At 35.8% G+C, this 12,954-nt stretch overlaps 1 protein-coding gene across 2 annotated transcripts; it reads left to right on the plus strand.

Annotated features, from left to right (window-relative positions):
* Positions 1 to 1,729: 1,729 nt before the first annotated feature.
* mrpl3 (mitochondrial ribosomal protein L3) lies at positions 1,730 to 8,332 on the plus strand. 2 transcript variants are annotated; one of them, XM_043218498.1, is made up of 10 exons: positions 1,730 to 1,968; positions 2,076 to 2,257; positions 2,975 to 3,066; positions 4,584 to 4,682; positions 5,474 to 5,573; positions 5,743 to 5,803; positions 6,378 to 6,489; positions 7,101 to 7,178; positions 7,449 to 7,526; positions 7,951 to 8,332. In XM_043218498.1, exons 1-10 carry the CDS (start codon positions 1,874 to 1,876, stop codon positions 8,092 to 8,094), a joined length of 1,041 nt encoding a protein of 346 aa, XP_043074433.1. In that variant the 5' UTR covers positions 1,730 to 1,873; the 3' UTR covers positions 8,095 to 8,332. The 2 variants fall into 2 exon arrangements, with proteins under 2 accessions (XP_043074433.1, XP_043074434.1); XM_043218499.1 differs by having other exon boundaries at positions 2,079 to 2,257.
* Positions 8,333 to 12,954: the final 4,622 nt, after the last annotated feature.

The raw sequence follows: 12,954 nt of genomic DNA on the forward strand, positions 1-12,954 counted from the left end.
GTGTGTGTGTATATATATATATATATATATATATATATATATATATATATATATATATATATGAATATAAATGTAAATATTTTCAAAATATGTTTGTAATTTATACATAGATAATAAAAAAGAGCGCATAAAAACACAGTGCGCATAAAAATTTGTTTGAATGTGTTTAAAAATATGTGACCCTGGACCATAAAACCATTCATAATGGTAAATTTTGTGAAATTGAGATTAATACATCATCTGAAAGCTGGATAAACAAGCCATCAACTGATGTATTGTTTGTTGGGATAGGACAATATTTATTTCTTATTATTGAGAAAAACGCCTTTAAAGTTATCAAATTAAGTCCTTAGAAATGCATATTACTAATCAATACCGTTTTGATATATGTACAGTAGGAAACTTACTGAATATCTTCATGGAACATGATCTTTATTTAAAATACTAAGGAATTTTGGCATAAAATAAAAATATATTATTTTAACCCATACAATACATTTTTGGCTATTGCTAAAAATATAACCCTGCAACTTTATACACAATATAATATACAATTTAATTATTTCGAACATTTAATATGTGTGCATGTTAATTATGCAAAGTGGTTTGGATGCTGAGTGCCATGATATATGCTCAGATTCAGATTCATTCAGCCTTATAAATGTCCGAAATGTGTGTGGTCAGTTTATCCCGGTGTCTGGAAGGGATCATCACCTGCTGCAAAAATATGTACATATGTAATGTTCCTCGGACCCGTGAGTGTGAACATCACTGGCAGCGGGCTGGACAACATGTGAGATTGGATGAGGCAGGTAGCAGGAAGGGTAGGAAACTGGCGGGTCAGAGGAAAACGTAACTGGCAGGTTGTAGGAAGAAGCAGCTGGCAGGGTGGTTGATTTAGCTGGCAGCATAATGGAAGCAGCAGCTGGCAGGACAAGGGAGCAGCTGAATTGTGCTTTAGGGCTCTATCTGAACCCATGGAAGGCTAAAGCAACACCAAGGTCCTCCTCAAAACCCTCACCCTCCTGATCGTCCATTCACCTCCACCAACATCATCCCTTCTGTCTTTTCTGCATCTTAATTCATTTTAATGTCCGTGAGGTTGTCCATTCTGACAAATTTCTAAAGTATGATGTTGGTTAAATGACAGAAATAAAAAATGTTCTTGCTCCACCATGGCAGAGATTAGGTTTTGTAAGACAAACAAGGAGATTCACCAAAAACATATCACACATGAAGGTTGAATATCTGCAAAGAACAAATTTTGATTATATTGTTTGGTTATTAACATGTTTTAACTTGTCACAGGGTAACATACGGTTTAAAACTGTATGAAAATTTAGTAGGCTAAAACATGTGCCAATCGCTATGTAACAGCTACTTCTGAGCAAGTTAATATTTTAATTTTTAGTTGTAACAAACAAACAAACAAACAAACATTAAATAAATAAAATATAGTTTTTCCATAGTAGCACTGTATAACGCGCAATTTAAAACAAAATCAACTGATTAGATTATTGATTTCGTTGTGTGAGGAACAATTTATTTTAGCAATTATTATTTATTTTTTTACCATTATAACAGAGCTTTAACAATAAACCGATTTTTTTACCCTCTTCAAAAATAATAATACAGTACTGAGGGCGTATGTAGCCAATTAGTTTATAACATGTTATTAAGTAAACTAATAATAAAAGGAACAATATTTTGAAGCGACAGAGACCGGGGAGGGCATTTCCGTGTAACACCGGAAGTGGAAGGAATGTCATTCTATTGCAGGGCAAACACGAGACTGTTATGTCTGCTTCAATGCTGCGATCGGGCTAAATGAATGAGCTGTAGTTGTGTTGTCTGATAATTATTAGTAATAAAGATGACAGCACTGACGTGTAGGTTTATCAGACTTGCTGATGGTTTGCTAAGAGGAGCGCCAGTAGCCGTTTGCCGAGCTGGAGCAGCGCTGCAGAGGTATTTTCTGTTAAAAAACGGAATATTATCATCATAAATTAATGTACGCGATATCTACGTATAAAGCATGGCTCTTTCCATCATGCCCTTGTTTTCGGTGTCTTCAGCAGAGCTCCTGTCATTCAGTGTGTAAGAACACATCGGACAAACACATGGTGGGATGAGCACCTCACAGAAGATAATACTTCCTTTCTGAAGAAGGTCGTTACGGAGGAATATAAACAACAAACCACAGACAAACTCAACCCTCTCAAGGATGAGCCCTGGCCCAGACATGAGTGGGTTGAAGGTGGGTCACATCAGAAGTCCTGAGGTCTTTGGGTGTCATTTCCACTCCAGACCTACAGGAGGCAGCGTGCTTGTGCTCGTAACGGTGTTGTTTACCTGAATAGGGGCCCAGGTATTTATTTAAAGAAGCTTAGTGCTAAGAGTTGCTCCTAGTGACAAAATTCTTAGAAAATTAGTAGAAAAATGGATGTTTCCTCTTAAAATGAAAGAAAAGATCCTAGTAAAGAAAAATGTAATTCAGAAGCTTAAAAGAGGTCTTAAGACCAGAAATTGTTAGGAGTATGGGCGAGGACTTTTAACACACTTTAGCGGTTCTTTAGCAGTGAAGAAAATGGATGAAACATGAAGAGGGAACATAATTAGCAAGTTGAAAATGCCGCTATGCAGCATCAGCGGTGATTTGAGTCTTTTACAACCTTCTATAAGAAGAGAGAGAGAGAGAGAGAGAGAGTCCCTCTTTTATTCATTTCTTGGACAACCAACCAATCACATTCTATAAAATGCCATAGCTAGCAAAGGGGTCAATTCCACCTACTAAGATAAAAGTTATTGTCTTTTCTTTGCTCAGAGTTGCACTTAGTTTGGTCCTGAATCACTTTTAAGCAAAAACTCCTAGCTAGAAATGTTTAAACTAAAATAGGAGATCTTTAAGAATATGGGCCCTGATTGCTACTTCGGTTTTAATGGTTGTATTGATTTGTGATCTGCATTTCCTCAGGGAGCCAGAGAGTCGGTCTTGTGGCTGTTAAACTCGGAATGATGCCTGTGTGGACAAAATCAGGAGAGAGACACGTAGTGACTATGCTGCAGGTAAAGAGGGTTTAAGTTCATTTATTTATTACACAAGAGGGGTAACTATTTTTATATTGTTTGACAACAGTACTTTAAACACATACACAAACCCACACACATATAAATATATTAGAGCTGGGTATTGATTCAGGTGTTCCAATTTAATTAAAGTTTTTAGCAAAGTCTACCCCTGATTCTTATGTTCTTATGGCTTAATTGTTGTGAACTAAAGACTACAATGATGTCTTTAGCCTTTTAAACTGTACTTTTAAATTATATCATTAACTGTAACTAAATGTAACTAAATCATTTAAGACATGTTTTTTAAAATGCTAAATTCTAAATGATCACAAATTATTACTGATGAATTAAAATTGTTTTATATTGGTAGGTGGTTTATAGTTTGAGCTATGATGTGAACATGAGTTCCGTTAATACCTCTAACAACACAACAGGAAAGCCTGCAGTTCTTGTAAAAGTTTGATGGACAGTTGTGGACCTTATAGTTGTGACCAAAAGTAATGTTCGGCCTAGAAAATTTGACATCTTCACCCTTGATTTAAAAAAAATAATAATGAAAGATTGCATACAGACAGTTGTTTTATTGTTTATTTGATTTGTTTATTTGTTGTTTTTATTGTGTGGTCTTAATTTTTGGCCATGCTGTCATAAAATGAAATTACGAAAACACAAGAGACAAATTATTAATAACTGATTATAATGTAGCCATTGCCAGTGATAACAATTTAGTGATTTTGTCCCTAGATTTAGTGACTTCCTCACCCCTTTTGAGACATTTTTCAAAAGTCAAGCAACAAAATCAATTTCTTAGGCAAACCATGATTCCAAGACTCCTCCATCAATGTATATTTATCTTTATATAGATCTGTTAACATGCCGTTATGATGCAATCTAGCAATGTTTAGCGACTGTTAGCTCCGTTCAATGGAAAGCATTTGACAACATTTGTCAGTGTTTTGTTTTTTATGGTGTATGTGAATGTGGAATCACAAAAACTCCTCCAAGCATCACTTTTGGTCGCTGTAGTGTTTGTATTTCATTTTAATTTTGATGATTATAACTAAGAACTAATGAAAATCCCAAATTTAGTATGAATAAAAATCCTTTGCTTTGTATTGGTCTTAAGTAATATTCTTAATTTTCTTAGATACTCAGTTTGGGATTTTCATTAGTGTGTGTGTGTGTGTGTATGTATAAATATATGTATATAATGTGATTTTTTTTTTTTTCCCCTCCTTCTCTCCCCACTAGTGTAGGTTTAACGTAACAACTCATCTCACAGTAGTCTCCTCATTGTACTGAATTAGAGGATTTGTGATAGATACATTTAATCTGCTGTGTTATATTGTGCTGCTGTAGTATGGAAACATGGTTATAGTTAAAGAGTCAGAATCAGCTTCAGTTGAGTCAGTATTCCTGTGCATTGTACTTTTTCCAAGCTTGTTCAAGGAAGCTGAACTTCCCGTACCATCTCAATCAATTATGACATTAACACATCTAAACCTCGCTCTCAGGTGCAGGACTGTCATGTCGTCAAACATCTCTCCAAGGAAGAATTTAATGGGCACACAGCGGCTATGATTGTGGGTGGAAAGAATGTTTCTCCATTTCATGTGAGTAAGAAAAGTCTTGGACGCTTTTCCTTACACCGTTTTCCCCTCATAACGAACCCTTGTCTCTTCACCTTTCCTGCGGTCCTTGACCTCTCTGAGGAGGAACATGATAATAGACTACTAGAGCTTTTCTGCATCTTTGGAGAGGGATAATAAGACCTGAAGAGTTTCTGGAGAGAAATTACTGAGCTCTCAGTAGATGTAGAGGTCACCTTGTGTGTGTGTGTGTGTGTGTGTGTGTGTGTGTGTGTGTGTGTGTGTGTGTGTGTGTGTGTGTGTGTGTGTGTGCGTGCACGTGAGTGTGTGTATGAGCACATGTTAAGGGAAATCAAATTAGAAAACCAAGACTGCTCTTCTTTTGTGCAACTTTGGTTGTATTCTTGTAGTCTTTTTATATATGTGCTGCAAAATTAAGATTAACAGTGATGGATGTCAAAATGATAGAAGGGAGGTTTATTTTTTAAGTTAAACAAAATTTTTCTGTGTAACAGAAAAAAAACATAGTTCGGTGTCCTTTTTTCCTTTTGGCAGGAAGCTGGTGTGCATATTTGTGTGTCATCCGTCTATATTTGACAGCTGCCACAAAGTGCTGCTTGAAGTATAATTGTCAATTGTCCTGACCTTCAGTTTGAGCCTTCAGTCTCTCCTGAGCCAGTCAATCAACTCCCAAAACACAGCAGAGCAGTTGGGCTTTAATGCATTCTTTTTCATTTTCCCTTCCTCCTTTTGTAGGATTATGTAAGTTAGTAAATCACTTGAAGTAATTGAAAGTCAATCTGTTTTTCTCACAGAGGCCAGAGGGATATTTAGAGATTTTCCGGAATGCTGGAGTTCCTCCCAAACAGAAGCTCACCACGTTTTGTGTGTCCGATAACGCTATCATCAAACCAGGTTACTTCATCTGACGTTCATCTTCATCTGTTGTGGTTTTTTCTTTTTTTTCTTTTTAAATTGTTACTTTTTTACTATTTTGCTGCTATTGTTTTTTTTTTTTTTTTTTTTATGTGTTTCATTGTTGTTGTTATTTGTTTGTTTATTCGTTTACTTATTTTTGGTCTAGGCACTCCTCTCTATGCAGCTCACTTCCGTCCAGGACAGTATGTGGATGTCACAGCAAAAACGTGAGTCGAGGACAAGTTTTAAAGTGACGATATTCTAAATGATTTAATATAAATAAAAATTATAATAAAAATTTATATAAAAAAAAAAAGACTGTACTTTTCTAGATGTTAGATGTATACATTCCAGCTTAATATGCAGAGACAATGTAAAAAAAAAGTGAATTTCCTATTAGAATAACACATTTATTATATAGATATTAATAATAGTTTATATATATTTTTTTCTGTATTTTCAGTGTTTTTTTCCACAATTGGTCAGACAAACTGATCATGTTGCACAAAAAAAAACAGAGCAATGATTTGATGGTGCCACAGTATTTTGAGTGAATTTGCACTGCATATTAAGCAGCGATAACAATGTATTTTCAAAGAAATGACACCCATCACCTTTAATGAAGAGAGCCTTGCTTCATTGATTACTCATAGCATCTGAGTCGTGTCAGCCCTATTTCACGCCTGAGATCCTGTCTGTCTGCAGCTTTATACACATGTCTTTTATGTTACATAGCGTGTGACTAAATGTTCTGTTTACATCTTCACTGTATTAAAACTTGGATCTTTTTTTTTATTGTAGAATTGGCAAAGGTTTTCAAGGAGTGATGAAGCGCTGGGGGTTCAAAGGTCAGCCAGCATCCCATGGACAAACTAAAACACACAGGAGACCAGGCTCTCTGGGGCCCGGAGGGGTGAGTGTTGTTATTTCTATACTTACAGAGTATCAGTTCATGCTAGTGTGCTTCACAGTGTAATTCCTGTGTGTTTTATAGATTTTTTTATATTATTTATTATATTTATATAGATTTTTTTATTTATGAATTCTTAAAAAAGTATGACTATTTCCTCCGAAATAATATTCAACAGTTTTTAACATTAATGACAGTAAAAAATGTTTCTTAAGCACCAAATCATGTGATGCTTATGACTGGTCATATTTGAAATTGAAAACTAAGCATATTTAAAATTATAATCATATTTCACAATATTGTGATTAGATTTAAAAATGATGTTCATTAAATGCTAAACTTTTCAATAGTAGTGTAGTCATTCCCTGTTTGATCCCAAATTTTTTTTTTAAGAGATACTAGCAACTGATTGAGTTTCTTCTCAGGAACACAAGGTTTTCCCCACACTGTATATTTTTTTAGATATGGCAGCACTTTCCTCTCTGAGAGGTTTCACGTCAGTCATTTGGATTGCTGTGACTGTCCCGTGTGGTCTCTCTGGAGTTTACAGTGACCTCTGCGTGCCCTTTGAATGGTTAATGGATGAGTCAAGTAACTTGTCTCCTTGCTCTCAGGATCCAGCAAAAGTTTTTAAAGGAAAAAAGATGCCAGGCAGGATGGGAAACATTTATAACACCACTCATGGCCTGAAGGTACACCTACCGGAATGCACAAAACATTTAAACAATTAGAATATATGTATATGTATAAATATTGTATATACACGTGCCTTTTTCATTTGTCTGAAAAGCAGAATGCATCTTCTGCTGATACTTTGCATTGCACTGTGCAGTTTACAAGATGCTGCTTTGTTTGCAGATATTGGGTGGCATTGGTCTCAGGAGACACATGCTGTAAAGTCACCCAGTAAGAAAAATGGTTTGTGAGTGTTTGTTTTTTCACTGAGGTCTTTTTCCTGGCAGGTATGGAGGGTCAACACCAAGTATAACATCCTCTACATTAACGGTTCTGTACCGGGTCACCGCAACTGTCTTGTTAAGGTAAAACACCTCACTCAGACTCTCAAGTGTTCAAAGTCAAATGCACTTGTCCTCAGATAGAATATCTTTGTGAAGGTGAAGGATCTGCTTTTATCTTTTCTGCATCTGTCTTCACTTTCAGCCGTGTTTAGCTAAAAAAAGAGATGCGTACTGTACTGTCCATGCCAGCACAAGCGCTGACCTTGGCACGCTATAACACACTTGCGCTGAGTGATTCATCTATATCAATGCGCAGAGGCGTTTGTGTGTCCAAAGTGCATCAGTGAATCGATCATATGTGGTCAGCATTTCGTCTCAGAGTTGCTTACATACACATTCAACCGAAAGTTAAACTCTCTCAAAGAGAACAGATGACTTTATAGTACCTAGTCGAATATATTCTTCTCTGGTTGATTAAATGTAGTGCTTGTATTTGCTCGATCAGGTCAGGGACTCGATTCTGCCCACTCGGTTGGAGAACAACAAGAACCCGCCGTTCCCCACGTTCTTTGCTGATGGAGACGAAGAGATCCCTGAAGACCTCTACGATCAGGACATGTTCCAGTTCGGGGAGCCCATGCCTGAATGAGGTTGTGACCCCACAATTCCTGTTTATGCTGGTAAAAGACATTGGGCATGACATGACCCTTGATCGGGGTCTTTTCGATTCAGCATTGCTGTGCTGAAACACTTAAAGAAGTGTCAAGTAAACACATAAATACAGGTTCAGGTAGAGTCTAAACTCATACTTCTTCTGTATAACAATGGAATCAGTTTGAAGCGTCAAATGCTTGTGTATTTAAACAATAAAACCTGTTTGATTATAATTTCTGTGTTTATTTTAATATACTAGAGCAATAAATCACTGCATGGAGGCGTTAGTAGAGTAGTTTGTTTATTATACAGTATATAAAAATTTATATAAAATTAATTCATTGAAAATAAAAAAAGACATAAGACATGTGTGTGTATATATATATATATATATATATATATATATATATATATATATATATATACATATATATGTGTGTGTGTGTATATATAATTTATGCATGTATATTGTATGTCTATAGATAGAAAATAACTGAATAAAAAGTATATTGTATAAATATTACATTTTAACTTTAAAATAATACTCAACATGACTAAATATGCTTATTAATAAACTAAACTCAAACTTCATGCATATACATGACCCTGCACCTCTAAACCAGTCTTAAGTAGTAAGGGTATATCTGTGGCAATAGCCAACAATACATTGCATGTCATTAGGATATTACATAAAGATCAAAACTTAATTTTTGATTAGTAATATGCATTGAAATATTTTGAGAAATATTTTTTTCCACCCTCAGATTCCATATTTTCAAATCTTGGCCAAATATTGTAACAAACCATACATCAATAGAAAGCTTTTCTTTTTTTTATTATTAATTTAAAAAAATGCCCACTGATTTTGTGCTCCAGGGTCATGTATGTATCTTGAAAAGAAAGGCCACCAAAACATGTGAGAAATCTGCTCTCATGATATTATTTTGAAACTCACCTGCTCAAATGATTTCTTACTAAACATCATTTGAAGTTATTTTTGAATGTTTAGGTGGTGTCAGCATTTCTGGACTTTTGACAATTTGCTTGATGGATGTAAAGTTGAAAATACATCAAGCTGACAGCAAAACTCTGTAAGGAGGCCCTGGTGGGACAAACTGGGCTGACCTCTGTGCATTAGAGAAGAGAGCTGGAGGAGGAGGTGGAGATGGAAGGATGAATAGATGCTGACAATGGTTGACATTTCTCCCTCTCTCTCTCTAAGTGAGGGGAATAAATCAAGGCATTAATGTTGCATGAGTTAAAGCTCACTGACTGATGAAGAAAGTGTGTGTGTGGATGTAGTGGCTACATTAGAGTCCAAAGCCCTCAGACCCTGTTTTCTACACACAGCCTTACTACACTGAAGAAAGGTCACATAAACACTTTGTACTTATGCCGTCTTCCCTTCATCCTATTTGTCTTTTTCCTAAGAAACACCAGCATAGTAATGGATACAGCCAGTGGGCAGTTTATGGAAGTTCAGCAACAACAAAAAAGCTGAAACTAACAAACTTGCAATAGTTGTATTTAATTGAAAAAGTAAAAATGCAACAATGTAAGCTTTTTAACTGGTTAAGTTACCATATTTTTGTTGATTATGTGCTATAAATGTGAAAGTGAATGCATTCATAAGAAATAAGAATAACATTCTTTTGAACTTTCTATCCATCAGGAAATCCTAAAAGAAAAAACCTCAAACTCTTTTTTTAACATTGGTGGTCAGTAAAAGTTTCTTGTTTCTATGATCACCATCATAATTGAATAATAAATCATGAGCTGCCTCATAGTAATGAAAATTTGCCTTGAAGTGAATTATAACTTTTTTTAATTATTAAATTACATGTATCGCAAGGTCATTTTAGGTACCTGAAACCTGACCATAGCATGTTAAATAATTATGCTCTAGCATTAAATATTAAATATACAATCACAAAAATGATTGTAATGCGTGAAACACAGCCACTGCATTTCACATGGTAAATAAAAAATAGTGAAAACCTCAGCTGCCAATTTACTGTAATTTCAGGAGCATTTCAACCATTTCAAAGTCATTAGCCCTGAAATGTCTGCTTTTTTTAAAGTTAACAAGCAATGCGAGTCTCATGCATAATAACAGAGCTGTCACATATTGTGTTCATGTATTATTCAGTCAGAAAACCTTCTTCTGCCGCCAGTTTGCTCTACAGTTTGCAGACACCATCATTACCATACGCACTGTGCATTAGCATACATTTTGCTCCTAATTCTTTCTCTTTTTCTCTGTTGTTAGCTTTCCCCATGAAAATCCACAACTGTCAGCATGGAGTTTTGAGACAACTAAATGGCCAATATGCACATCTTATCTCTTTATAAAATTGTTTAAAAAACAAAAAAAGTGGCGCGTGATAACGCTGGTTTGTTCAACCAGTCACAAAGCTTATGTCGGCTTAATCATATTACAATGTGGTCGATCGAGATTTAACTCGTATAAATCCTCAGAAACCCACATAAACACGTGTTAGAAGCCTGACCTAGTAATGTTTTTGGGCTGTCTGCACACATGCATAATGCAAAGAGTTTTTTTAATCTCAGTAGGCTACCATCGTCGCATAAGTGAACTCCCTGATGTCAGCACTGCACTAAAAACTTTCTTATCAAGCTTAAGAGGCACTCGCTTGAACTCGCACACACGCATGCGACCAAACACATTGTTTAACCTGTCTTGATTCTTTTGGTCCTGCCCCCAACCATGGCACATCTGTGGCCTCACAGAATGTGTAGTGCTCTGTGTGTGTGTGTGTGGACCCCAGTGAGAGTGTAATGCCAAACGCCTTGCCAATCTCCCAATCTAATCCTCTGAACACACACACATCCTGTCCCTCCAGATTTCCGCCCCCAAATCGCTCTTGATCACTCCACCGAACCTCACAGCAGTCACACCCCCTCCTGTAACCACACCTGCTCAGCACAGCACCCCTCCTCTACACATGGAGAGTGAGACATACAAGGATGGAGAGACATACAAGCCAAAGAGGCACACTTGTGTCTGTGTGTGTCAGTAGACAGAAAAGAAACCGCAGCTCATCATCATTTAATATGCCAGCACATGATGGCATATTAAAAAGGGATAGTTAACCCACAATGAATTCTGCCATAATGTACTCCTCCTGATGTTCTTTCAAACCTGTGTGAGTATCTGTTTTCTGTGAAAGAAATCTTTAACTTTTAAAGCTATTTTCAACAGGTTCTTTTTGCCCATATAAGTCAGTGCATCAAAAACAGCATCAGATCCCATTTACTTTTATTGTATGGAAAAAAAATAATAAAATAAAATAAAAAAATATATATATACCTTACAAATGTCAGTAAAATTAATGTTACTTTTCTATAAATTGGCAACAATAAATTGATCAAAAGATACAATAAAGACATTTCTAATCTCGCAAAAGATTTCTATTTCAAATAAATTGAAAAAAAAAAGTCACGTTTAAGGTAAAACACTGATGATAAGAAATGTCTTGATTTCTAAAGGATGTGACTGCAGTGTCTCTGTGCAGTGAATTCTGATTTTTAATCACAGAAATAAATTCAACTTTAAACTTTATTGAAATAGAAAACCGTCATTTTAAATTGTTAGTGTTTTTTACTATATCTTTAGAATAAGAGACTTCTTTCAAAAGCATAAACAAATCGTACCGACCCCAAGCATTTGTATTAATTTACACTTTTATAATTCTGCTCTTCTTGAGTACACTGTAAATAAATACAAGAAAAGCATATTAATGGTATATTATTATAAAAATATTTAGTGCGTAAATGCTTGAATAACTTCTATAGTAAGTGTGTTGGAGTAGACAATGAAATAAAACATACAGGAAGTGTTCATTTGAGTTGTGTTTCTTACTATTAAAATACATTTTCAGTGGTTTTCCTCAGTTTTTTCTTGCGACCTCCTAGGGGTCCCTGATTGACTCAAGTTAATTCAATCATATTCAATTATACATCTGAATAAAATCCAGTAAATGTATGTTAAATAATGAAGAACATTTTTAAGTTCGGAAGCAGCCTTTTCTCAGAAACCCTTTCTTTCATCTCGTCTGATGTGTGTGTTCTTTGTGTGAAGACGTTGACGCTGACCTTGTCGTGGGTGAGTGTGAGTGCTTCCTCAGAAGTGTCCTAGCACCATGCCGTCTCACACACATATTCAGGTCATTACTACCAGATAGCTCTGTACCCCTTGTTCTGTTCAATTCAAGAAATTATGAACTGCTATTTTTTATGGTGGCCTTGTGGTGCACAACATGACAAAACTGCCACAACTCTCAGGACTAATTTTATTATGTTGTGGCTGACTTGTGGCTTGTTTTTGTTGTATTGTGCCAATTTCAATGTGTTGTGGCTTGTTTCTATTCAGTCAATCAATCACCTTTATATTTATATACTGAACGGTAGCAAATTGATAATGACAAGATTAAATACTCAATTTTCAGTTAAGGGCATTTCATCATTAGATGCACAGATGCCATTGTCTAGATCAGCTGAGTTTGTAATCAAATCGATGATAATTAAGTGTCCCAAACAAGCAGCGGCAAGGAATGTATTGTGGCTTGTTTTCGTTTATTGCAGAGATTACGTTGTGTTTTGCACTACTGGGCCATCGGGCAATTTGCGTAGCAAACCAAAACCATTATAATTAAACAACCGTTTAGAGAGGGAATAAATGTCTGGAAGAAAGCGTCTGGGGTTTAATCCAGTGCTGCCTGTCCCCTCAAACCAGGAGAGGTCCTGTGGGCTGCGATCTCTGTTACCCAGCATGCACTGCTCGCTGCTTGGGCACATTAACATCTATTAATATTGAAGAATGCGTTTTCCTCGA

Source organism: Puntigrus tetrazona, chromosome 19, assembly GCF_018831695.1.
Source record: "Puntigrus tetrazona isolate hp1 chromosome 19, ASM1883169v1, whole genome shotgun sequence".
Lineage (NCBI taxonomy): Eukaryota > Metazoa > Chordata > Actinopteri > Cypriniformes > Cyprinidae > Puntigrus > Puntigrus tetrazona.

Bases quoted from the DNA above. Each gene is read 5' to 3' on its own strand.
- mrpl3 (XM_043218498.1), top strand. From the start codon at position 1,874: ATGACAGCACTGACGTGTAGGTTTATCAGACTTGCTGATGGTTTGCTA. The intron at 1,969-2,075 runs GTATTTTCTGTT...CGGTGTCTTCAG, and splicing joins GCTGGAGCAGCGCTGCAGAG to CAGAGCTCCTGTCATTCAGT. The intron at 6,490-7,100 runs GTGAGTGTTGTT...CCTTGCTCTCAG, and splicing joins GCTCTCTGGGGCCCGGAGGG to GATCCAGCAAAAGTTTTTAA.